Source organism: Hyaena hyaena, unplaced genomic scaffold (genome assembly GCF_003009895.1).
Source record: "Hyaena hyaena isolate Hyena2069 unplaced genomic scaffold, ASM300989v1 scaffold_393, whole genome shotgun sequence".
Lineage (NCBI taxonomy): Eukaryota > Metazoa > Chordata > Mammalia > Carnivora > Hyaenidae > Hyaena > Hyaena hyaena.
The window spans coordinates 4867-32251 of NW_024081025.1; the positions used below are offsets into that span (position 1 = coordinate 4867).

At 33.2% G+C, this 27385-nt stretch overlaps 1 protein-coding gene across 2 annotated transcripts in view; it reads right to left on the reverse strand.

Moving 5' to 3' along the window:
* Positions 1–1943: 1943 nt before the first annotated feature.
* TBC1D32 (TBC1 domain family member 32) overlaps positions 1944–27385 on the reverse strand; it is a 193200-nt gene continuing 167758 nt past the window's right edge. For both annotated transcript variants that reach the window (XM_039251523.1, XM_039251522.1), the window contains 3 exons: positions 26091–26231; positions 15526–15714; positions 1944–3687 (listed from right to left, as the gene is read on the reverse strand). In XM_039251523.1, coding sequence (XP_039107454.1) covers positions 3568–3687; positions 15526–15714; positions 26091–26231 — 450 coding nt within the window. In that variant the 3' untranslated portion in view covers positions 1944–3567. The remainder of the gene's footprint in view (positions 3688–15525; positions 15715–26090; positions 26232–27385) is intronic.

The window sequence follows — 27385 nt, forward strand, 5'->3', positions numbered from 1 at the left end:
TATCACAGAGAAAATTTCAGGCCTCCCTGGGAAATTCTACCAAACAATGAAGGAAAAAAGATAATCTCATCTATACACAAACTTCTAGAAAATAGATGAACACTTCTCATTTCATGAAGCCAGTATTACAATGATAGCAAAATCAGAAGACAAAACTACAGATCAAGGTCCCTTAAGAACACAGACATAAAAATTCTTAATAAAATTTTAACAAATAAAATATAACAATGCATAAAAATGATAAAATATTATGACCAAGTAGAGTTGATCTTAGGAATGCAAGGTTGGTTCAACATCAGAAATGTTGGCAAGTTACCATATCAACAGACCAAAAAAGGGGGAAATTCATACAAAGATTACTTTCATATAAAATATTTGATAAAATTATTTCCCAAAAGAAATTCTATTCTTGAAACTCTCACTAAAATAGGAATAGAAAGGATCTTCCTCAGCTTGTTTAAAGCATCTACAAGTAACCTACAGCTACTAATATTGAAACTCTTCCATTAAAGTGGGCTTGTCAATTTCTCTTTTCAGTATTTGTCTTTTGATAAGCAGTTTTATTGAGGTAAAATTTATAATAAAATTCATATATTTCAAAATACTTTTAAAAACATAGTCATGTAGCTATCACTACAATCATGATACAGAGGCCTCTCTGCTCTATGCTGAAAATCCCCTTTCTTCGTACCCACCCCCAGCCCTAGTCCCTGGAAACCACTAACATTCTGTTGCTATAGAGATGTCTTTTATAGCATTTCTTGTAAATTAAATCCTACAATATGTATCCTTTTGCATGCATCAGTAGGTGGCTATTCTTTAAGGCTGAGTTGTAGTCCATTTTATGGAATGAGCTACATTTGTTTATTTATTCACCAGTGGAGGATTGGGTTGTTTCCAGTTTGGGACTATGATGAATAAAAGCTATATTATTCATGCATGCCTTTGCATGAACATATCTTTTCTTTGGGGGAGATACCTAGAGGGAGTATTGCTAAGTCACATAGTTAAGTGTGTTTAACTTCATTTAAAAAAGAAAAACAAAAAACCCAAATATCCAAATGGCTGCTGCAGTTTTCACTTCTATGAGAAATTCAGCATGTTTTACTTTTTCTTCTGCATCATTCCCACCCACATATAAACATGCTTCCATTTCCCATCTTAAAAAGGTCTTTTGACTCCAGGCCGCCTCTAGCTACCACCCGTATTCTCTTTCCCTGCTCAGCAGTGCTCCTGGGAGGACCAGTCTCCAGTACTTCCTCTCAGCATCATTTAAACCCACTCCAAACAAACTTCATTACTCCATCAAAACTGCTTATTGAAGTCACCAAATATAGAGTCATTTCTTATTTGCCATCTTTAAAACTGTGTTTTCAGTTTAAAATTATTCATCTCTCCATAAAGACTGTGGATACTGAGTGGAGGTGCTGTTATTTCATTTATCCTACCCTGAGTATTAAAAATATTTCATTATACTTGCAACCCTCAAAAAATGTGTGTTTAATGAATAATCAAAGGAATTTCTTTAATATCTTGGAACTGGAAAATCAAACTAGAAAACACAATTTAATAATCATAAATTTGGGTAGAATTCTGTTACGTTTAGATTAACTTCTGAGATTTATTTTACCATCACAGATTCCTCAGATGTTTATGTATCATAAGGAGACATAATAACTACAGAGATGAAATGTTGGAAACAGATATTCAAAGACTTATATACAAAAGCACTTACATTTTTCACCAATTTCTTTACATTGTGTCATAAAATATAATTTCTTAAAATGAATCATGTAAATGTATGAGGTACCTGTTCACAAAGTAGAAATAAAATCTGTCTTAAGGACTTATACTTTAAATAATTAAAAAGGGGCAAGGCAGGGCTGTATTTTTTCTATTCTAAAGAGTATTGTTAAATAGGTACAAAAATAATTTACAGTGGTAGCTACACATACTAACATATTTTACATTTTATTTCACTGAACTGGTAGGTCATTGTTCATAAGACATTTCTTTAACAGATTTGAAAACAAAAGCCTTCCAGTTCCAGCTGAATTCACCTTTCTAAAACGTAATTGTTATTATCAAGATCCTCAGTTTCCAACCAAAATCACCAAAGTATAATACAAAACTAAGTTACAGTTCCTTCTCCATTTGTATTTCCAATTACCATGTAAGAATTTTTTTAAAAAAAAGAAATAAAGCTGCAATTTTTTAGTATTAGTAACAGTAACTCAGGTACAGAGTGGGTAGAAATGAAACCATAAACACGTATTACAGATTCTGTGAAACAGTTTTTCAAAATTAAGTTTGAAAGCAGACAAAGCTTGGTATTTTGGGTAATCTAGAACTCTCTTACTTAACTCCTATCAATCATAGCTAAAGGGAGAAATATGTTAAATTAACTTGCTCAATTTTCTTCTCTCAACTTTTTCAGTGCCTTTTAGGAACACCATTACTGAGCAGCTATCGTTAGCATTTACAGCATAAAACCTAATTTTGGAAGGTTGATATTGCAGTATCCTAAACATCATAAAACTGAAAACTGCACAGTACCACTTATTTCATGATACGAAAGGAAAAATGAGTTCGTGGATGAGCCATTTTTGTTTTTTTTTTTAAAAAAAGCTTCAGAATGGTCTTAATGGTTGATTTATACTTAAACATAAACAATGCATACAAAATGACTATTACCTATAATATTAAAAAACTTAATAAAATTGCTAACTGAAAAATATTTTTGTGTATTATGTTTCATATAATAAACATGACAATTATAGGAAAATAGGCCTTCACATATTGTGCTAATAATCTCATTGGAGCAGAGCCTTCCATTTAAATAAAACATAGTGTCAGTCATTTAAAATAATTTAGAAATTATTCTCCTTAAGGTCAGTACAAATACAATTTATCACTAAAAAAATGCATAACAAATGCTTATCAGCATGAAACAACCAATCTATCTTTTAAATGAACCATGTAGAGACATTTCACATGAAAAATTATTAGTTGATATAGATATCACAAGCAATTCCTAGAAAAACAATTATGTCTGAGGACAACAGTTTTCTTAGTATTTACCATGATAAATATCATTTTTTTCCTTCACATGTTAAATAAGTGGTTGCAGCTTTGTCTATTTTCCTTTATATGTACAGACAAATCATCAAGAAAAACAACTGTCTTCCTTGTTTCTATGGACCCTCTCACTGGCTAGTCAAATTACAGTATTGCTGCTTCATTCAAAATTCATTGTAAAAACTTTTTAATCTTCTGATGAAGGAAGAGACGTAGGTTGGGACTGGCTTTTAAACATAAAGATTTAAAGTAAATTAGATCTGATTCTAAAACCACCTTACAAAACAATGAACTTACAAAAATGAATTTTACTTCATGTCACAAATTGAGCTAATATCTCCTTGAATACATTATATTCAAAAAGTCTCAGGATTGATTCACAATATGTGTATTCACAAAACATGCTGTAGTAGAAAACAGAAAATGATTAAGTCCTTCTGTTTCCTTTAAAAATAAATAAAACATGGCTTTCAACTCTGTGTTCACCATCTATGTGCTCTGCACTCTAACATTCTGCATGTCTCTCAGCACCACTGGTCGGTAGTTTTGTTCCAAAATCTCCATGTATTCAAAGTAATCACGCACTCGAAACCCATGCAGTGCTTCCTCCTGTCAAAAAATACAAAGAAAAGTTAATTCTCTTGAGTAAAGAAACACATTCTAAGTTAATGAATTTAAATAGTTGACTTTTTTTAAAGCTATAGACAGGGTTTTATGTTGCCAGTAAATTGTAATTTCTTTCTACGTAGTAGGCTGTGTATATATGTGATAGCAAGAAATCATGTCCCTATGAAACAAGGTGGTCTGTTTTTAAAACCAAATATGCTTTACAGCTAACAAAATATAAGATAAACTCTTAATTAATTAAATCTTCTCAATATTTTGGATAGTTTCAATTACAGAATGATTGTTCTCATTTTTAATTAGTAAAGATCCTTAAAGCTTATCAAAGGATACTATAATATTGCAAGAAATATCTTGTTCTACAGCTATGAAGGTTCATAAAACCTTCAATAGTCTGTAACTCATAACGTTGGTACTATGCATGTCTATGCAAATTCTGAATTTAATGGTTAGTGTCCCAAATGAGGCACTCAAGAATAAATTAAAACAATATGAATATTAATTTAGAATCTTAGAGACTTTTAGAGAATTGTATTTCTATTTCTTTTACCATTTCCAAATACTAGCTATACAGTACCTACTCCTCAAAATAAAACAAATTCTGGGGTCCCTGGGTGGCTCAGTTGGTTAAGCATCCAACTCTGGCTCAGGTCATGATCTCATGGCTCATGGGTTCAAGCCCTACGTTGGGCTCTGAGCTGACGACTTGGAACCTGGACGCTGCTTCAGATTCTGTGTCTCCCTCTCTCTTTGTGACCCTACCCTGCTTGTATTCTGTCTCTCTCTCTAAAAAATAAAAAAATATGAAAATAAATAAACATTAAATAAATTTTTTAAAAATTCTGAAGAAAAATCACACCTGATTCAATGTAATAAGTATCATGTTCGGAATTTTGGAGATTATTTTAAAAATTGGACAATTCATGCTTTCCTAGACATTACAGTTTAAAGGTAAAAGTTACTAACAAAACCCAAAAGCCATTAAAAAGCATAAAAGATAATATATTATCATATACCAGAAATTGTGTTATAGGCAATCAGTTTACAGATGAGATACATGAATGTATAGGAAAACATCATATACGCAATTCTCAATAAGAATGTTTATAAAGGCCTCCCTCAGATGTCACTGCTCACTCGTAAGTGAGTTCACAGCTTACATATAACTTGGGAGAAGTTATATTAATTGTGCCATGTGTCACCTAAAATATGGGTAATCTGGAAGAATAGCTGGTATATTAAAAAAATATTACTTATCTACAAGTCTGATGTTACAACTTTTTTAAAATTTTTTTTTTTTTTTTTTTTGAGAGAAGGAGAGAGAGAGAGCTCAGGAGGGGCAGGGGGAGGGTCGGGTACAGAGGATCCAATTCAGGCTCTGTGCTCACAGGCTGAAAACAGCAAGCCCAACGTGGGGCTCAAACTCACGAACTGTGAGATCATGACCTGAGCTGAAGTCAGCTGCTCAATCATCCAATGTGCCACCCAGGTGCCCCCTACAAGTCTGATGATATATCTAAAAGAACTAAATGATGTTAAGTTATATGCAAGGCATAATACCATTAAGGTTAGAGCTAATACCTTCCAAAATACAAATTTTAACTCTATCAATTGAAAAACTTGTAATGTTATCTATTCTCTTATTTCTTCATTAACAAATTCATTCTCATTGTATGTAAGTTCTTGATCAAATCCTGAAGACACAAAGATGTCTTTGTGGACCTGCCTAAAGGCAGGTCCCTGTCCTAAAACATTAGCAGCTGAGGTGTATATTATCTCCAGTTTTATGTATAAGCAACTCAAAGGGAAGATGTTCACCTTATGAATAGCAGAATTACTAGGTCTTTGTAAATTTCTCTATCAAAAATATTTCACTTTGTTCTTTGGGGAAAAATAGAATTGAAGTAGGACCATTCTTACTGTTCTAGAATTCTCTTTAAACAGTTACTGTTGTAGTCATAGAACTATTTATGGATGTATCTATTCTCTTCATTCAAATTATGTGTGATTTGGTACTGATCAACTCCTCACTAAAACTATATCTCAGCTGGTAAGAAATTACAGTAATGTGTTAATCTTACCAGATTAAATAAAAAGCCTAATATCAGAAAATTGCTTTAGTGTATATTCATGATTTTTAAAAAAATGCTTATTGTTCATTAACTAAATCACAATAGAGGCCGAAAACATTTGAACAATAGCTCTAATAATTCTTCTCTGGGAAAACCTAAGCAAATTTATTGAACATCTTTTAATTATGTTCCACTTAATTTATAAATAAAAACTACCTATGGAGAACCATAACTATCACTTGTTTTAAATATATTTTTTCCGTAGAATATTTTCTAAATTATGGCTTCAATTTTGGACATTAATTTAAATATAAAGAGAAAATGCCCTGAAAACTTCATTGAAGAGACATCCATAATGCAAACTGGTTTGGCCATTCTGGAAAATAGTATTAAGTTTCCTCACAAACTTAAAAATAGAGGGGCACCTGAGTGGCTCAGACAGTTAAGAGACCGACTCTTGATTTTGGCTCAGATCACGATGTCAGAATTTGTGTGAGTTCGAGCCCCATGTCAGGCACTGCGCTAATGGTGCGGAGCCTGTTTGGAATTCTCGCTCTCTCCCCCTTTCTCCTTTTCCTGCTCATCTGCACAAGTGCACTTTCTCTTAAAATAAATAAACTTTAAAAAGTTAAAAATAGAACCACCTTATGATCCAGCAATCCATTACTTGGTTTACCCAAGGGATACAAAAATACTTATTCAAGGGGACGCATGCATCCTGATGTTTACAGCAACATCATCATCCACAATAGCCAAATTATGGGGAAAACCCAAGTGTTCACCAACTGATGAATGGAAAAAGAAGATGCGGTATACACACACACACACACACACACACACAGAATATTACTCAGCCATCAAAAAGAATGAAATCTTAACCATTTGCAACAACACGGATGGAGCTAGAGTATTATGCTAAGTGAAATAAGTCAGAGAAATACAAATACCATACAATTTCACTATCTGAAATTTAAGAAACAAAAACTATGAACATAGAGCGGGGAAAAGAGGAAGGCAAATCATTAAGCAGGCTTTAACTATAGAAAAGAAAACAGGATTGTTGGAGAGGAGGTGGGGGGATGTGTTAAATGAGTCCTGGGTATGATGGAGGGCCCTTGTTGTGAAGAATCACTAAGTTCTACTCTTGAAACTAATATTAAACTGGAAACTAACTGGAATTTAAATAAAAACTTGAAACAAAAAATGGCAAATAATTCTTATGTTAAGGTCATATTTCATAAGAGAAAAATCAAATGTTCATTTTAAAAGAATGTTTTTAGGGGCGCCTGGGTGGCTTAGTCGGTTAAGCGTCCGACTTTTGCTTAGGTCATGATCTCGCTGTTCGTGGGTTCAAGCCCCGCGTCGGGCTCTGTGCTGACTGCCAGCTCAGAGCCTGGAGCCTGTTTCAGTCTGTGACTCCCTCTCTCTCTGACCCTCCCCTGCTCACACAGTCTCTCTCTCTCTCCTAGAAATAAATAAAAATATTTTAAAAAATAAATAAAAAAATAAAAGAATGTTTTTAAATTATGTAGCTCACTATTTAAAATTCACACTTTATAAGTCTGAATAAAATCTTCAGAATCTCCAAATCTACTTTCTGTCTTCAGAGTGGTATATTTTTCATTTTATTCTAAATGTACTATAATGACCTTTTTACTGGATAACTTTACTTTGCAATTACAATCATCTAGACTGCTAGTTTATCATTCAAACCATAAGAGGCAATTTCTTCAGAATACTGCTTTATCATTTTGTTTATGGACCTAAGTAATATTGGACTCTGTATAAATATATGAATTCCCTTATTCTTTTTAAGTAACCTCTATCCCTGATATGGGGCTTGAATTCACGACCCCGAGATCAAAAGTCAAATGCTCTACCTACTGATCCAGTCAGGCACCCCTGAATTCCCTTATTCTTTAAATAGGCAGACATATGTAAATATATCAGGCGATACTATGCCTTTTTATGTAAACCATGCACTACTTCTTCAAGAAAAGTATTTTTAAAAAATAGGTTACTTCTGAAGTGGTTTACATCTTGGTTAGAAGTTCATTTTGAGCATGATTCATTTTCTTTTTTGTACCTAATGGCTTTTACCAGTGTGCCTCCAATGATGGTCTCTCTTCATTAATTCTGGGTTTCAAATGTTGAATCATCAAAAAGCATTAACAATTACTATTCTAAACCACAATGTTTCATGTGCATTCAATCTCATATGATACAGTATATCCACAGCTTGCATCTCTCCTTTGCATGCAGAACTCAGTTCCAAATATGTATCCACTGGTTTTCTTTTACTATTGAGAACATTTAATTAGAAGGCCCACTGAATTTAAAGTTTTTAAAAAGGTACCCAGACTAGTCAATGAGAGACACCTTGATATGCTAGAAAGAGCAAAAGATTTGGATTCAGACCAAAAAACGGGTTCAAACTCTCCTGTAGTAGTTATTAGATATATGAACCTGGGGAAGTTTACTGACACTCTAAGTTTCAATTTCTCATGTGTAAATGTAGACAATGATGACATAAAGTTGTACTGTCTGAACTCTTTTATCATGAACTGTAAAACCTTGTAGGATCTAGCTCCTGCCTCCTCTCTTATTGTTCTAACTACCACACCTTGTTCTGGCCACAGTGGTATCTCAACATTTTCTAAGTGGACCAAGCTCATTTCTACCTCTAAGGTTCTGCCCTTGCCTTTTTTCCTATTTAGAAGAATTTTGCCCAGAAGTCTTTGCATTGCTTTTCCTTGCCTCATGCAGATCTCTACCTACTCTCTCAGAGTAGGCATTGCTGGACTCTTTATCCGAATAGCACCTCTGACTTACTCTACCTCCCTTACCATGTTTAAGTTCCTTAAACTAAAATATATCAATACCTGAAATATTACATATTTATTTAAATATTTATCTACTGGTAGAATATAAGGCCAATGCTGGTAGGGACATAGCCTGTCTTGTGACAATAATGCTTGGGACACAGCTCTTATACAACAGAGGAATAAGTCAATGAGTAAATTAACAATACCTGGAAATCCCTTTGCCCAGGGCCTGGCATTCAATAAGCACTCAAGGTGTTAATGGTGGTCATAATAAGAACATTTTTATTAACTGATGGTCTCTAAAATGGCTAAGCTAGATTTTCTTGATCACACTGCAAATCTATAATGTTAAGCATCAATGATTATTGACACCAGTCTGTTTCTCAACCCCTTAACAAAAAAAAAAAAAAAAAAGGGAATAATTCACTTACAATATTATATTATGGTCTTTTCTTGCAACTTGTCAGGAATATGCCTATAATGGAAATCAAGCTATATCTATACTTTCAAACATTATTTGTACCAGTAAAATTTTCCAAAAATAATTTCCAGCAGAAATATTTTTAGAGCTACTGCAAGCCCTATAAATTTGGAATCTGAATCAAAGATAAGGCCTTTTGGGGTGGTACACAGATACAAAGTAAAAAAGATCGAGTGTGCTTACATGCCTTACTTTTATGACTTCAGGATCAAATTTTGGTATTTTCTGTTATATTCTTTCCCCCAAATTTAATTATTAATGAATTTGAAAGTTAAGTTCAAAAAAAGATGTCATAATTCCTTACAAAAAAATGCATGAAAAGAAGTCACTTTTGAGTGGGTTAAATAGAAACAATGAGTTGCTTCTTATTAATAATCACCAGGAGACCTCTAAAAGTTTACCACAAAAGGTGTAGAACTTAATATACACTGAAGTAACGTAAAGGATTTATATTAATATCAAAATCACATAAGCAGCATCAAATTATATAGTAAGAGTCACATGCGAGAAGGGGTTTTGTGATCTTCCCTCTACTTTTTACCTTTGCTAGAGATGACTTCTTGTGTGTTGTGTCTGACCTATCATGAAAAAGGACCTTCTTTCTTGGTCAGAGTGGTAGAAAAACAACCAATCTGCAAGTAATTTTTTTTCTAGTATGTTTCTCTTGAGCTGCTAGGTATAATTAGAAATTCCTAAGCCCCAAAGCCCCAAAACTTCTGAATCTCTGGTTTTGATATTCTGGATTCAAGTTTCAAAGGTAACATTTTTACATATCCTAAAGGTTTCAAGTCATTTGAGATTTTATACTAAAACGTGACAACTCAGGCCTGTCACGAAAAATTATTTTGGTAGGTCTGGAGAAGAGTCTAATGTATAAGTTTCAATAAGCACACCTAATGATCCTCAGGATCAGGGGAGTTTATATAGCATATGTGGTTCTGGTTAGAATATAAGGTTCTTAAATATTTAGGATAGAGTACGTGATTCTTAAGATTTTTAACTCAGGGGCACCTGGGTGGCTCAGCTGGTTAAGCTTCTGACTCTGGCTCAGGTCGTGATCTCAGTTCGTGAGTTTGAGCCCTTTGTCAGGCTCTGTGTGGATAGTACCAAGCCTGCTTTGGATCCCCTCTCTCACTGCCCCTTCCCTACTTGCTCTCTCTCTCTCAAATAAATAAATAAACATTAAAAATTTTTTTCACCTGAGGCATACATGGCATATGTGTGATAAAGAAGAGATGGTCCTACCTCGGCTGGGTAAATGAGAGAATAAGTCTTGACTAGATACAAGGTAAGAGAATGTTCCTGACATAGCTCTGAAGTATATGCCAGGTAATCTATGATATACTAAGATGTCTAAGTGCCTAGAGAAGAACTGGGAGCAAAATATACAGTCTAACTATAGACTCAGGAAAAATGCCCATTTCCTTTGTTGTGTTCTCTATAAATCTTTTTCTTCAGTTAATAAGAGCAAGAGGGGGCCTGGGTGGCTCAGTTGGTTAAGCTCAGGTCATGATCTCCTGGTCCTGAGAGACAGCCCCTGCATTGTACATCACACTGGCTGTAGAGCCTGCTTAAGATTTTCTCTCTGTGCCTCCCCCACTTGCACTCACTGGAGTACTTTCTCTCTTTCTCGCTCTCAGGAAAAAAAAAAAAATACCAAGAGAAGGATGAGACAGGACTGCAGAAATTCAAATAATTGCTAACTTTTTTTTTTAGGTTAGCAATTATTTGAATTTCTGTGAACATTGCTATCTGGCAATGTTCTAGAAGTATTTTACAGATATTATCTAATTCCTCCATGTAACAGGTATTATTTCACACCCTATTATATAGATGAAAAAACTGAGGCACAAAGCGGTTAAGCAATGTGCCCAAGCTTACAGAGTGAGAGAGCCAGAATTTGAATGCAGGCAGACTCAAGTGATATAAGAACAATGAAAAACACATATCTGCAAACCACTGTTGACATAAAACTGAACATATTTTATCTATTCCCTCAGATGGTGAATTATTTTTAGTACTATGTATACTTTTGTCTGTTAAAAGCTTAGCAATTCATGTGATGTTTCTCAGTCTGATCTCCATTCCTTACCCTGTCAACATGTTCTGGTAACAGCTGCAAGAACAACAAAAACAAAATTCCTATTGACAATTTACTGATTGGAATGAAATTAATCTGATTTTTTCATAATTATAAATTGATTTTGCCATAACATGCAGGATTTAGTTGAAGCATTTTAATTAAGTATTTGAGCCTTCATAGCCTGATTTTCACTGGAAAGCAATCTTTTCCCAGCCTGGCATTTCAGTGAAGTTTTCCCCAAGTTGAATTCAACTGAATTCACAAACTAAAACCAAGATCACTGCCAGCCTATTATCAAGCTGGAGAGAAATGCAATACAGCCAGTTGGCTGAAACAATGAGTCTTCTAACTACTATTCAAGTCTTTCTAAACTGGCTTGCTTGTGTGAGTGATAGAGAGAGGACTCCACTTAAAAAAAAAAAAAAAAAAAAAAGCAAAACTTTAGACTTTCAAGCTCACATGGATATTTGACACTATACTTATCTTTCTGGATTAAGTTTTTCTTTCTAGTAAGTGTGATGCCTACAGATTTCCTGAGACTTCATCTGTCACAGATAAAAATATTTAAGACACTAAATCCAAGGACTGTGCTCTTCAGCATACCTTAAGATATTGCTTTTTAACTCATTACTGATCTATCAATCGCCACAGTGTAGGAATAATGCACTTATACATAATATATAATAATGCTGTCTATTATCAAACCTACATATTTATTGTGTCTACAAAGATATTGTTAAAAACTCAGAAAATACCTTGCTAATATCAACTTATATTCATGCCAATCATTAATCATTTAGGGTTTAGTCAAAAGAAGAAAAATAAAGTGTTATGGCTTTTTTTGGGGGGGAGGTGGCTGTTTTTTAAGTAAATCTGGCCTTTTTATGTTCACTACCTGGTCTAAGAAATTCCAAGTCATCTTTTTAATACACTGATCATGAAGAAGTGCTCAGTAGGCTATTAGAAAGGTAGGCAATGAGTCTAGACTCTCAATTACTTAATTTAAAATCTGGAGCCTAAACCAAACTAATACAAATGGGTTGATATTGTCTCTACACTATACGCTTCAGACAGATTATTATTATTCCTAAAGCAATGCTTCTATCATGTCACTTTCTGTCAATAAATGAAACTTAACCAGGAAAAAAACTGCAAATATTCAATCTTCTGAAACCATCTCAGTACCTAAAGTTATCAGGATAACTAATAATTGTTGAAAACACATTTGTGGTTTTTCAAGATTTTGGAAACATTAAATTGGGTCCGATTATTTGAATATATTTATAATAGATGCTTATTTATCTATTTTTATACAATGATTCAATATCCTTTAAAATTTTTTAATGTCTATTTATTTTGAGAGAGAGAGACAGAGCACAAGCAGGGGAGGGACAGAGACAGAGAGGGAGACACAGAATTTGAAACAGGCTCCAGGTCCTGAACTGTCAGCACAGTGCCCAACACAGAGCTTGAACTCAAGAACAGTGAGATCATGACCTGATGCCTAACCGACTGAGCCACTCAGGCGCCCCCACTTATCCTCCTTTTAAAAAGTAGTTTTGTCATAAAAGAAGTATGGGTCCCATTCTTCAAAAATAGAAAAAAAAAAAGAAAACTACCAAATACACTAAAAAGGAAAAGTTCCCTTTCTTCTTCATCTCTTCCAAAGCATTTAAAAATATGTACAATCAAGAAATAACATGTAATCTACATAAGAACATTATTATGGCTGTAGTATATAGTTATATGGAGAATTATTAAGTTTTTTTCACCCTTTGCACAAGTCTGAGATTTCTGAATTATAAAGTATAATAAAACATAATTCCCCAGGTTTAATCCTTATAACTATACAGTTGAATGAGAATTTTTGAATCATAGAACTATTTCTGACTGGAGTTGTCTTTCAAGGGAAGGGACAATGAAAATCACTTTATTAATAAAATCTCATTATTGGTTAATATGTGAATAAGTAGAAAAGAGTCTATAAGTGTTTATATACATTGAAAACAACAGACTATAACAGGGCTTAATAGAGTGGTTAAAGGGGTATGTAAATGCATATTTAATAAGCCACACTGAAATTTATCACGCAAGAAAAATAACTGCCCCCAAAGGAGATCAGTGAACTTGAGACTTACCTGCTGAAAACAAAAAATAAAGTGAAGCCACCATATCAGAAAGAGATTTCTCCTAATCCCACAGATGAGAGCTAACAGCAGAGCAAGAAGTAAGGGTCGTTCCAGGACAAGGGCTAAAATTAATTCTTCACCAACATGTTATTAGTTTGGATTTAAACCAATTCAATTAATTTTTTAGTAATTTAAATAGGACCTGAGTAGTAATCTTTCTCCCCTTATTTAAAAATTCTTTAAACTGATAGCATTATCAAGCAGTTGTCAACAGAGATAAAACTGCAATAATCATCACCATTAATCAAAGAATTTAGTAATGTTTGTTATTAAATGTGAACAAAACTAAGTTCGTCTTTCCCTTAATATTTATTGTTTATTCTGTCAACAGATATTTATTGGGCACCTACTATGTGTCAGGTACTGTTAAAGGCATTGAAAATACATTCATAAATGAGATGGACAAAATTGCCATCCTTGTGGAACATGTATATTATACTAAGCAAACTGACAAAAATATACATAAAATAACATCAGCTCATGACAAATGCTACAAGAGATATCAAAGTGGGATAAGAGGTTAGAGAATTACAGGCTAGAGGATATTCAAATATAAGTCCTTGGGAAAATTTCAGACTCTGAGATTCCTATAAATTGACCATGGTGGTGATGAAAGTATCCCTCACTAAAAAGGAAACCACATTTTTGTCCTCAGTATAATTCCCAAGTGTTTAACCATCCCTGTCCTCCAAATTATCTCTTGCAGATAATTTTTTTTTCTTTTTCTACCTAAGTTTTTCTTTTACATGTACAACCACAGTCCTGGTATATTTTTTCATTAAAAATGTTCCTAAGATTATAATTCTAGTGACACATGTAGAAAGCCTGTGAACTTTTGGGGTGCCTGGGTGACTCAGTCGGTAACGGGTCTGACTCTTGGTTTTGGCTCAGGTCATGAACTCATGGTTCGTGGGTTCGAGCTCCACCTTGAGCTCTGTGCTGGCAGTGCAGAGCCTACTCAGGTTTCTCTTTCTCTCCCTCTGTCTCTGCCCTTCTCCCACTTGTGCTGTCTCTGTCACTCTCAAAATAAATAAACCTAAAAAAAAGTCTGAGAACTTTTGAATTCAGTATCTATAAAATAAAAATGCCTGGTAGTTTCGCATCTTTGAATAATTGATGACATTTATTTACAGAAAATCATTATTAGATGGAAATAAGCTCTGATAAGATATAGTGGTAAAGAATAATGATAAAATTAATTAACAGAGATTGTTGGTCTAGAGAAAACCTAGCAAAGGACAAATGCAGGTCTGGGTGTGTGCATATATGTGTGCTCTGTGGGAAGGTGAAGGTAGCAGGGGGAAGGAAACCTACTTCAAATTCAAGGAAAGATTTTCAACTTAAAACAAATAGAGTTGGATTCCCATGAAGAGCTACATACAAGGATGTATTTATTGAACATGTGTTTCCTAAAGTCCAGGCTTCAAAAGTCATATTATTGTAAGAAAGAAAGAAACTATATCTTGTTTTAAAACATTAACTTATATAAGGTAGTGGCTTTTTAAAAAAAGAATGTTATGATGGAATAATCTTTCATGGAAACATTTTATAAAAATAGGCAAAAATTTAAAAAATACAGAAGATGAAGGTATAGAAAATTATATTAAATGCTTTTAAAAACATTTCAAACCTCTGTATTGAAATAGTGACTTGAACTTTTAGTGACTAAATAAGGTAGAAGGAATATAACAAACGACACAGTGTGTGGGGTAGCACACTGGCTAAAGGCAGAGTTTTGATTCTAGGCAGCACAGCTGCTTCACATCCCAGTCCCACTGCTTCCTACTGTGTAATCTTGGGCAACTTAAGTTAGTTCCTCAGTTTCCTCAACTCTAAAATGAGACTAATAGTACTTACTTCTTAGGGTTTTTTTTTTTTTTTAAGTTTATTCATTTATTTTGAGAGAGAGAGAGACACAGAGAGTGGGGGAGGGGCAGAGGAAGTGGGAGAAGAAGAATCCCAAGTGGGTTCCACATGTGGGGCTCAAACCCACAGACTGTGAGATCATGACCTGAGCTGAAACCAAGAGTCAGACACTTAACTGACTGAGCTACCCATGTGCCCCTGTGAAGGTTGTTTTTAGATGACTGTCTACAAAAGTATCTGATACTAAGCATCCCATCAAAGTTAGCTACGAATTCTTAACCACCATATTATCCCTAAAGTTACTTACTTTTAGGAAAACCTGTAGATCTTGAGTCTGAGTGTGCTGCAGAATGTCTTGTTGTAGGTGTCTGAATATAGCTATACAGATATACACCTGGTAATCAGGACCAAGGAAAACACAAGTAGCGATATAATGGCAGATTTCTATCCAATCTAAATAATTCCAAAAACACTGAGTTATCCATTGTAGGCAAATCTAGAAAAAAAGAAGTCAGTTCATTAGAAAGCTTATAAAACCATACTTTTTTAAAAAAGCAGTAACCACTAACTCATACAAAAGCAATGAAGAGCTTGGCATCCAATCAAAATAGGTAGACATCCTGCATCCAGGGATGCTTCATCTATTTGCTTAATGCGTGAGAAAACTTTCATGGCCTAGGGACCCAGGACTTAGAGGTAACTGATGGCATTCACACTGCTCATATACCTTTTGCTAAATGCTTTCTTTATTCAATATAGTCCTCTTCTTAATCACAATATCAGTCTGCTCTCAACAGATAACAAATGCTAAGAGACCATTTTAATTCAGAGATGGGAGTTTTTTTCTACCCTACCTAATAATCACAGATGTATAATTATGCAGATGACAGATTGCTAAATGTTACATTAATGCAAATGGACTCCTGCTGAATCAGAAAATAATAATTTAAGCCAAACAGGATTATATAACATAAAAACTGGGAGCTAATGCAGAAAATAACTTAAAAGTGAGATTTTTACAAGAATCATTTACTTCTTGAATAACATTCAGATTGTTCAGATTATAAAAGGAATACACACCCATTGTGGGAAAAAAATAAAAAATACTCCTTTAAATATATCTTTAAAATATAAAAGTTTAAAACACACACACACAATAACAATGGCATAGTGATTATGGGTGGAATTGTGTTTCTCCCCCTAAAAGTATGCCCAAATCCTTGGATTTGGAAACATTATTTGGAAACGGTTTTTTACAAAGGTAACTGAGATAAAATGAGATCACCAGGGTAAGCCCTATTCCAGTATGACTGGTATCAGACAAAACGGGGAAGATCTGAACACAGAAACAAACACACAGGGAAGATGAAAAGCCACACCTTGGAATGTCATATGAAGACAGAGGATTGGAGTTATGCATTTAACAAGCCAAAAACCATGTGAAGCTACGAGAAACTAGAAAAAAGGCATCAAACAGTTCTTTCCCTAGGGCCTTCCGAGAGAACACAGGCTTGTTAACAATTTTTTTCAAGTTTATGTATCTTGAGAGATAAAGAAAGAGAGAGAGCAGAGAGAGAGGAAGAGAGAGAATCCCAAGCAAGCCCCATGCTGTCAGCACCAAGCCTGACATGGGACTTGATCTCAGGAACCTTGAGATCATGACCTGAGGCAAAATTAAGAGTCAGACTGATTCACTGACTGAGTCACCAGGTTCCCCACTAACACTTTTATTCTGGACTGCTGGCCTCCAAAACTGTGAGTCAATAAATTTCTGTTCTTTTAAGCCAACAGTTCATCTATTTTAATACTATAGTCCTAGGAAACTAAGACACTTTCCAGTATTTTAATTTTCATTTATGGTTCACAAATTATCATTGAGGGAAGATTTCCTTTATTGAACCTCTCTTCTACTTTTGTTTTCGGGGGTGGGGGGCAGGGACTGGGAGCAAATATAATGGCTTCTCTCAATTTATCATATATGTAAAAAACAAAGATATACAAATTTTCCTTTGTTCTATTGTTTTGTCCTTTTAAAAATATATTCTTGAATAGTTTCTAAAAGTAATTTTTAGAACTGACTCAATTTTGGAGAGAGGTTGATTCTACCTTAAGTGCATTTAATATGGTTTATTAGTCTGCTCAGGCTGCCATAATAAAGTGTCACAGACCAGGTGACTTAAATTTAACAGAAATGTCTCTTCTCACAGTTCTACAGAAGTTTAGGATCAAAGTGTTGGCAGGGCTGGATCTCTCTCCTTGGGTTGGAGATGGTAGTCTTCTACGTTTTCTCATGTCTTCTTGCTGGGCACGTGTCCAAATTTCCTCCTTGAAGGATAGTGTACAAATTGGATTGGGGCCTACCCTAATGTATCTCATTTTCATGTAATTACCCCTTTAAAAATCCTATCTCCAAATACAGTCATTCTGAGAGTAGTGGTGGTAAAGATTTCAACTTAAGAACTTTGGGGTTGGGGTGATATGATTTAACCCATACCAAATGGTATTACTGAATTTTTGTGTTTCACATGCTATTATTTATGTCAACCATTGACATTTTAATTTCAGCTATTATGGGCATATCTTTTCATTTCATTTTCTACTTATATTTCCTATTATTGATAATACTGACTATAGATCTGCAAGTATTTTTTTCTGTTTTTTTATTGTAACTCCATTCTCAAGTATAAGATTTTGCTTTATAAATATTTTGTGCTCCTTATATTATGCTCCAAAATCTATTCACGGAGCCTGTAAGAAACTCAATATTGAATTTTATCTATGAATGTCCAATATTTATGAACCGGCAGAATATATTTAATTTCCTTCCTTTTGACTTAACTTTAGTCTTATCACTAAAAGGATTCTTCTCCAAGATCTTGACTTGGAGGGAAGCTTGGCATGCAGAGCTCATTACCAAACTTCCATTGCCCACATAGTATGGCTCTACTGAACTGGGGAGAAAATATCTCCTACTCTTACTTAACTAGACAGGTTGAAGCAGTCAGTGGTTCTTTGACTAGAAGTAATACTTTTAATTCCCTTAGTGCACTGCTGCCAGGGTTCTGTCTCTCTTCTTTGTTAAAGCAACTTATGCCAAGAAACTTCTGGCCATGCTGTGTTAATAAAAATGAATCTCTGGATGAGTTAAGGAGAAACAAAGAAAGAGTAGAAACTAGTACAAATGATCCCTGCAGCCAGAAAAAGCAGTTCCTGTTAAGCTGTCAGTTTTAGGGGTGAGTGACACATAGATAAGGATGAGGGGTCACAGCTTTTGTCCATCCTCTTTCTCAGCAGCCCTGTTCTACAGGATGGATGGTGTGAAACTGCTGATCCTCAACTCATTTTGATCTTAAAACTTCACAACTTTGTATGTTCAAAGATATTTGAAGTTAAAATATATGTAGGGAGATACTTACCCTTAATTACTTAAAGGAAAGTCACCCCACTATCGGCAATTAGTTACGGTACATAGTTATTAATGCAGTTCAATTTTCTGGCACTTACATATATTCAACTATTGTTTTCTGTAAATTGTCTACTTTTCTTCCATTAAACAGAGATAATGCCTTTTTCTACACATGGGAAATTTAGGAGAGGGAAAAAGATTATAACTGAAAACACTTTGAAAGTATATAAAGCACTATATAAATGTTATTCTATAACAAAGTTACAGATGTTTATTACTCATTTAATATTTATCAAGTACCTTTTATACAAACAAGCATTACAATTTTTAAGTGAACAAAAGACATTTACTCCCTGTTCTCATGGAGCTTACACTCAAAGGGGAGATGTACTCTTTTTAAATATATGTCCTTGTTCATTTGTCAGAAATTATATTTGCTATTCTGTGTGCAAGACAGTTCAGAATTATTAAACTGTAAGAGAATGCCAAAATAGTATTCCCCTAGAAAAGTGAGCAATGAGTCACAGTATTTAGTCCATAAGCAAAACTTCTCTACCTTTATAGGATGAAAAGGTTTGCAAATCAGCTGATGAACTAGAATTCTAAACGGATAAAGGAAAGAGAATGTGTTCAAGCAGAATGATAAGCTACTAAGACATTTTTACTGTGGAATTTTCCAAATATATATAAAAGAAAAAGAACAATACATGAGCCAGAACCATCACAGCTTCAAAATTTTTATTGATTGATAAGTCTCTTCAGTCCATTTCCCCCTACATGTAGGTTCCCCTTCTTCAAATTTTCTAAGAGAAAACACATAAGTTGCTGTATATTATATCTGTGTTTGCTTTAAAACACACAGAAAACCTGCTACCAATGAAACAAATTTTTCTTTTTATTTAACACACAAGACAAAAATAATCTCAGAATACCAGCATTACCATGAGCAATATGATTACTTAAAACAGTATTACTGCTGTTCCCTGTCTTTAGACAGCCTATCACTTGACATGTACAGTCAAATCACTTTGTTTAAAGTGATTCTCATGAGTTTATACCATCAAATGGGTACTGGTGGGTTCATTTTATCCAGTTTGACTTTATATTCTTAGAGACAGAATATGTTTATTTTGTTGGTTATATGCATTTATATCATATAAAATATTTAAATTTTTCTAAAGCAAAAATACGAAAGGTATATTCATTCCTTGAGCTCATTCCTTCCTTATCCGTATAAGCAATCATTTTTAAAAAATGGTACATTCTTTCATGTTTTAATATAAGCACATTTGTACATGCATTTGTATCCCCACTCTTTCCTATATAAATGGTAACATACTATAAGTACTTTCTCTTCACCTTCTTATCACTTAACAAAGGATCCTGGATATCATTCAACCACAATACACAGAAAGATTTCTCACTTTTACAATGGCATTCTATTCTACTATGGATAAACCGTAAGTTTTCAACTAAGCCTCTATTCACAGACATCTGCATTATTTCTAGTCTTCTGATACTATAACTAGTGCTATAGCAAAACCTATATGTATTTTCAAATTTTTGTCAAAATATCTCTGGGATAGATTTCTATAAATGAGATTGCTGGGTTAAAGGGCAAATAAATACGTATGTGATTTTGTTAGATACTGCCAAATTCCCTCTTATAAGTCCAAACATGTACTATATTTTCAAATCTAAGCAATTGAGTTCTTAATAGTCATCAAAAAAATATTAGCAGTTTATGAAATGGTATAAAAAGAAAGGGAAACAAACTAATTATGTTGTTTTTATTGTAGACCAATGTTCCTTAAACCTAATTACACTTTAAAACATTTAAATAGTGTTTTAGGCTTACAAGGAAAGTACGACATACAATCAAAATATATCAGAGCCTTAGGAAATTTTGCTCTTCTACCATAGTTAAACTGCTAAAGGACATTAAGATGAAATAAACATAATTATTTTATCCGAGGTAAATTATTCTCACTTGTATATAGATTTAAAAAACAATCTTCAAAACATTCCATAAAAGTAAAAAAAAAAAAAAGAAAAAAGAAAAGTTTGGCTAGAACAATAATTTATGGATACCTAATTAAGCCAGAATAGGAATGAACTAAAGGACCAAGTTTTATGATTCAAAGACAATATTTTTTTAAATGTTTTTATTTATTTCTAGGAGAGAGAGAGACAGCGTGAGCAGGGGAGGGTCAGAGAGACAGGGAGTCACAGACTGAAATAGGCTCCAGGCTCTGAGGTGGCAGTCAGCACAGAGCCCGACGCGGGGCTCGAACCATGAGATCATGACCTAAGCGAAAGTCGGACACTTAACCGACTACACCACCCAGGCCCCCCTCAGAGACAATATTTTTAACAACTCTTCTGGTCTTATTTTATTTGCCCTCACATTAGAAAGAATATTAACAAAATAAGAAAGAAAACTAATTTCAAAAGATGTTGTTTCAAGTGAAGACCTTGCTATCAAGGTAACCTCAGTAAATCAATTCAGATTTTCTCCATCTGTCATATGAAGTTGTCAAAACTTTAAACAAGATGATATCTGGAAATAGACCTTTTACACTGCAAAGAATTGTTATACACATACTATTTTTATTGTGCTTCTAGGTGAGATAGTGTGTCAGATACCCAAATAATGGGAAGGTAAATCAGGCACATATATTTTTAAGGAACTTCAACTGTTTTTTAAAAGTTTTTTTTACTTATTATTGAGAGACAGAGAGACACAGCATGAGCATGGGACAGGCAGAGAGACAGGGAGATAGAATCTGAAGGAGGCTACAGGCTCCGAGCTGCCAGCACAGAGCCCAACATGGGGCTCAAAGTCACAAACTGCGAGATCATGACCTGAGCTAAAGTCAGACACTTAACCTACTGACCCACCCAGGTGCCCCAAGGAACTTCAACTATTAAAGAGGTAAAGGACATTAATAACTATTCTACAATGCAAGGAATAGATTTCTAGTGGAAGCATAGAAATAGTACACAAATTCATATCACTGGTAGTTCGTCAAAAAAAGTTTCCACTTGGACAGACATAAAGGATAATTCCTTGACCTATTAAGATGTGGCAAAGGGAGAAAGAAGGTACTATTTCAAGTGGCAACCTTGGCAACATGAAGAGAGGGAAAGCCTGGAGACATATATACTTATGAATATAACTATTAACAAGAAACATTCAGATTTGCATTTGTATAATTTTCATTTTTAAAAAACACTGTGTCACAAAATCTGAAATGTTAGAATAATAGTTTTCTTTAATCTGATCTTCATGATGGGAGAAGAAGAAAAAAACAGTAAATGAGAAAAACCAAAAGTTTTTTCTAGAGTATATTCAGAGGATTATCCATGTTAGCCTACTTGCTGACACAGTACAATACAATAATGATATGCAGAATAATGATCCAATAGAATAATAAGAGATAAATTATTAAAGATATGTAACTTCTAAAGCTAGGAAAGTTAAATAAAGTGTTTTACTAGAGGATAAAATTGGTCAAAAAGTTAATCAAAATGTGATTTTCTGTTCATTTAAAAAGGAAGACTACACATTTGAATTTCTATTTTCCAATCTCAGTTACTCTTAAACTTTAATCAACATATATTTCTAACTAGTTTATTTTTTTTGTATTCTACTTGAATATGTACTTTTACTCTAGAGATATGTGTATTTTATTTAGCAACCTGCTCACAAATCCTTCATTAATCAACCAATCCCTTAGTGTCTGTAAATACACAACTTCAAAGAACACTGCTCCTAATTACATCAAAATGAATAAGCTTTGAAATACAAAATCTATATCCAAACGATTACGTAAGCACCTATACCTATTCATTACTTAAAAGTTGTTTCATATTTTATAATTAGCAATAAAATGGCAAATAATGTCAACAAAGCAATGATATATACTTAAGGCACAAAATGATTTGCTCACATAGAGAGCCATTAAAAAGGAATTTTACATTAGATAATTTAAGAAAAATAACAACATTACTGCTTAGAAATAATGCTGTGAGTTTTATTAGATAAATCTGCTATATATATGCAATTTTAAATTGATAAAGAAACACCAAGATGTAAAAAAGGTATCAAATTGATATGGTGAGGTCTGAGGTATTACAAGTTTTTCCCACAGTTTGTGGCAATACATTTTAAAATTAGAGGATATATGTTAGGAACTAATACATGAATGGAGGCATTAGGCAATACACAGTATATTCACTAAGACTAGAATGCAAAAGAATTCTCAGGAACATTTTGTTCCCTAGCTTGGAGTTTTAGAAAAGTAGAAAGAATAGATTACTGAGCTTATAGTAAATATTTAAGTATCCACTTTCAACCAGAATTAAACATTTTATGATTCAAAATTCTGAAAAATGTTTTATATATATGCTGAATAATAACACAATGGCCAAGAAAACAATATTCCTTTCCACTACATGTAATTTCTCATTATATTTAGACTTATTAACTTCAGAAAATCTAAAACTCAAGAGGCATAGTAACCACATGTAAGTAAATGTAATTACATGACATAAAGGCTCTTCAAAATAAGTATAAAGGCATTATTGCCATGAACTATACTGTCTAATAAGGAGGAAAGATTGCCAGGAGGGCAAATTCAAGGGAATTCAAGGATGGTCTACTATTAAGAAATCTATTAATAGGTCACATAAACCCTGAGATCAAGATAATCCTAAATCTAAAGGAAGCTGAAAAAATTCAACATTGTTATTTGGTTAAAAGAAATAAACTTCAATATTTTACAGCAAGTAGGATTCTTCCCATAGTATGATAGGAAAGAACTCTCTTACTGTTGAAATACTGGAGATTTTCCTAATAATCGTTAAAGTCTAAAACAAGCAAGTTACTAGAATTTTCTGGGAAAATTATAGAATTTAAAATAAAGCAGAAATAAAACACATTACAAAGCTGGAAAAAATTAACACAAATCTAAAAAAATGTACAATGTAACAATTATAGAAAATTTAATGCCTTTACTAATTATTAATAGTAATCACAAAGAAAACAAAATTTAAAAAGATTTCAAGCTACACTAAGTAAAAATATCTATAACATGAAATATACTATACCTGTGTGGAAAAAATATATACAGCTTCAGTAAAATATAATACAAAGAAGAATGGAAAATTTTACAATGTTTCTAAATAAGAAATATAAGTATGGACATAAACTATAAATTACTCTGAGAAAAGTGAACATAATAGCTATCTAAATTTTATCCAAATCCAAAAGCCCAATTCAAACTGGGAAAAATCACTTTAGAGGGCACATAAGGAAATAAACAGAAATAGCTAAATTAGGTTTTTTAGGTGGGAGTTAGGGAGTATAATATAAGTTTATTTTTACCAAGTATTAAGACATAAGATAGCAGTAAGTGAAATGTAATAAATAATATTATAGTAAATATATAAAAACACTAATAGTAAATAAGTAATAAATTACAATAGTAAATAAAACATATAACAGGAATTGGAGAGATTTGTACAGTGGAGTCACTTTTTAAGAACAAAGAAATCAATAAGAAACATGCTAAGTAAGACAAGTGGGCAATTAAGAAGATTCAACTATTAACAAAGCTACAGAATATAGTCAACCTTGTTAATGTTCAAAAAACCCACAAAATTTTAAAAAGAGGAAACGTCACCTACTAATTTCACTATTAGTTTTGAAAAAGCCAAATACCCAGACCTGAAGAACAGATACTTTCTTCATTTCTGTTAGAAGAGTAAAATCAAAGGAAATTGTTAATATGTGTCAAGAGTCTTAAATGTGTTCCTACCTTATGGTTAAGTATTTCTACCTTCTGTAACTCTGACCTAAAGATTTAAGTCTAAAAGGATAAAAAGGTTTAAGCTCTAAAATGTTAAGCTTTAGCCTGATTATAACAGTAAAGAAACAATCCACCCCTCCACCAAGGAGAGCCTGCCTATGCACAGGAAGGAGATATCTGTGACTACTGCATGTGACCACAAGAACAATTCTAGGCCCTAGAAAAAGCATTAAATCCTCCCAGATCCCAAAAGCAGGAACAGAAAGCTGTGCTTTTTGTTAAGACCTAGTATCTCTTGCAAATGTCACATCAGATAAAGAGTTAGCATTCAAAATCTATAAAGAACTTATCAAACTCAGTACCCAAAAAACAAATGGGCAGGAGTGAAGAAATAAGCAAAAGACATGAACAGACACTTTTCCTAAAGAAGACGTCCAGTGGCTAACAGACACATGAAAAGATGCTTAACATCACTCATCATCAGGGAAATCAAAATCAAAACCACAATGAGGTTCTACCTCACACCTGTCAGAAGAGCTAAAATGAACAACTCAAGAGACAAGATGTTCACAAGGATGTGGAGAAAGGAGAACACTTTTGCACTGCTAGTGGGAATGCAAACTGCTGCAAATGCAAACTGGTACAGCTACTCTGGAAAACAGTATGGAGGTTCTTCAAAAAATTAAAACTAGAACTACCCTACAACCCAGCAATTGCACTACTAGGTATTTATCCAAAGGATACAAAAATACTAATTTGAAGAGGCACATGCACCCCAATGTTTATAGCAGCATTATCAACAATAACCAAATTATGGAAAAGCCCCAAATGGCAATCGACTGATGAATGGACAAAGAAGATCTGGTATATATAAGCAATGGAATATTACTCGGTGATTAAAAAGAGTGAAATCTTGCCATTTGCAACAAAATGGATGGAAGTAGAATGTATTATGCTAAGTGAAACAAGTCAGGCAGAGAAAGATAAATATCATATGATTTCACTCATATGTGGAATTTAAGAAACAAAACAGATGAACACAGGAGAAGGGAAGCAAAAATAAGATAAAAACAGAGATGAAGAAAAAACATAAGAGACTCTTAAATACGGAGACCTGAGGGTTGCTGGAGGGTTGCTGGGCATGGGATGGGTTGGGATGAGCACTGTGGGTTATATGTAAGAGATTAATAACTGAATTCTATTCCAGAAATCATTACTACACTATATGTTACCTTCTTTGGATTTAGATAAAATTTTTAAAAAATTTTAAAAAAAGATACAATATTTCAAATAGTAGACATCCAGTGTTAAGAATTCTTAGCCTTAGTTACCTCACTTAATCCTTACATTAGCCTTATGAAGTAGATATTATCTGAATTTAAAAGCCTACATAGACTTCCAGAATATCTATGTCCTTGAATAGCTAAAGTAGAACTCAAAATCTGAATACTAAGGATCTACTATAAACAAATGTATATATTATAACAGACCTAGGGGGGAAAAGTCAGTGTATATATTTAAACATAAAGGTTTGAATACTTACAAAAGTGACTTCACTAATTTAAATGTATTTCCTATATTCGATGAGAATTTAATTTTCTTTTAAGACAGTGAGATCTGGGATCTGAAGAGACACTATATCTTATGGATTACCTGGGATGGTGCAAAACCAGACATGTGAAAAGCTGAAAACACAAGTGGCACTTCCACCTTCAGGAGCATTTCAATATAATGACTGCTGCAAAAATATATTGGATGGATGCCAGATTCTATAGTGTCAGTAGGTAGGTACCTCTGCATAAAAAAGAGACATTGAGAATTAATGAATATGCAACTAATTTAAAATAATCAAACCAACTTACTTAAATCTTTTGCTTTGAGTTGCTACTTCAAAATTAATATGGTGGTATAAGTAGTTACTGCAAACATTGTAATTATGTAAGTTAAAAAGTCAGAATGTTAAACACTGTAGAAAAAATAAATCGCAATGAAGTCAATGTGATATACTGTCCGAGAAAAAGGAATAAAGTTAATACTGTAATTCAATGCCTTGTGGAATGAAGGGGATGAATGTTGCATGAAAGAATAAATGTGCAAGTACATGAGTAATAAAACTTTATATTTTAATAGTGAGTGTATTTCAATATGCTTACTATTCTTGGCTTTGGCCAATAATTCTATAACATTAAAAATTTTTGGTCTGTCAGCTCTTAAGGATATTTGCATAGCCCCCTTTTTCTAAGATAATGTTATATAACCCGAATCTGAACTTGAGTTGCTAATAACTAAATTTGGAATTCTGTACAAAATTTATCTCTAAAACAGAAAAATGCATGATGCATTCCCATCAAAGTTTTTAGCCCAGCTATTTTATATATATGTATATAAAAATTTCTATAATAATTACATATTATATAATTTATGTATTTTATATTTTACATTTACTTATATGTTAATTTATGTATGTGTGGATATATACACACACATTTACAAACTTGCATTTTTGGCTATTTCTTCATGAAGTTAGCTATCTTTTCAATTTGGCTCTTAAGTAAAATTTATGTCATCATGAATGCTCTATAATATTTCAATGATTTGATATCACAACTCCAGTTATCTAACCACATTTTTTAAACAAAGAATAAACTTGTAGCTATAATTTTGTGTCAAGAAAAACTGTTAGACTAGCAAGTATACCCCCCTGTAGACTTATACTAAAAATTCATATTCTAATTAGTTCTGAAGAATACATAATTAAGAAACTTCCTGAAAGGCATTTTTATGTTCTTACCTTTACTGGGTAACTGTAATAAAAGAAAATCCTTTTAAATTAAAACAAATCAAACTTACATATAACAATTATATACAAGTTAAGGATTTATATCAAACTTCATTGCTAAAGTGCTTTTAAGGTTTGAGTTATATACTAAAATTTCTGAGGCCAGTGA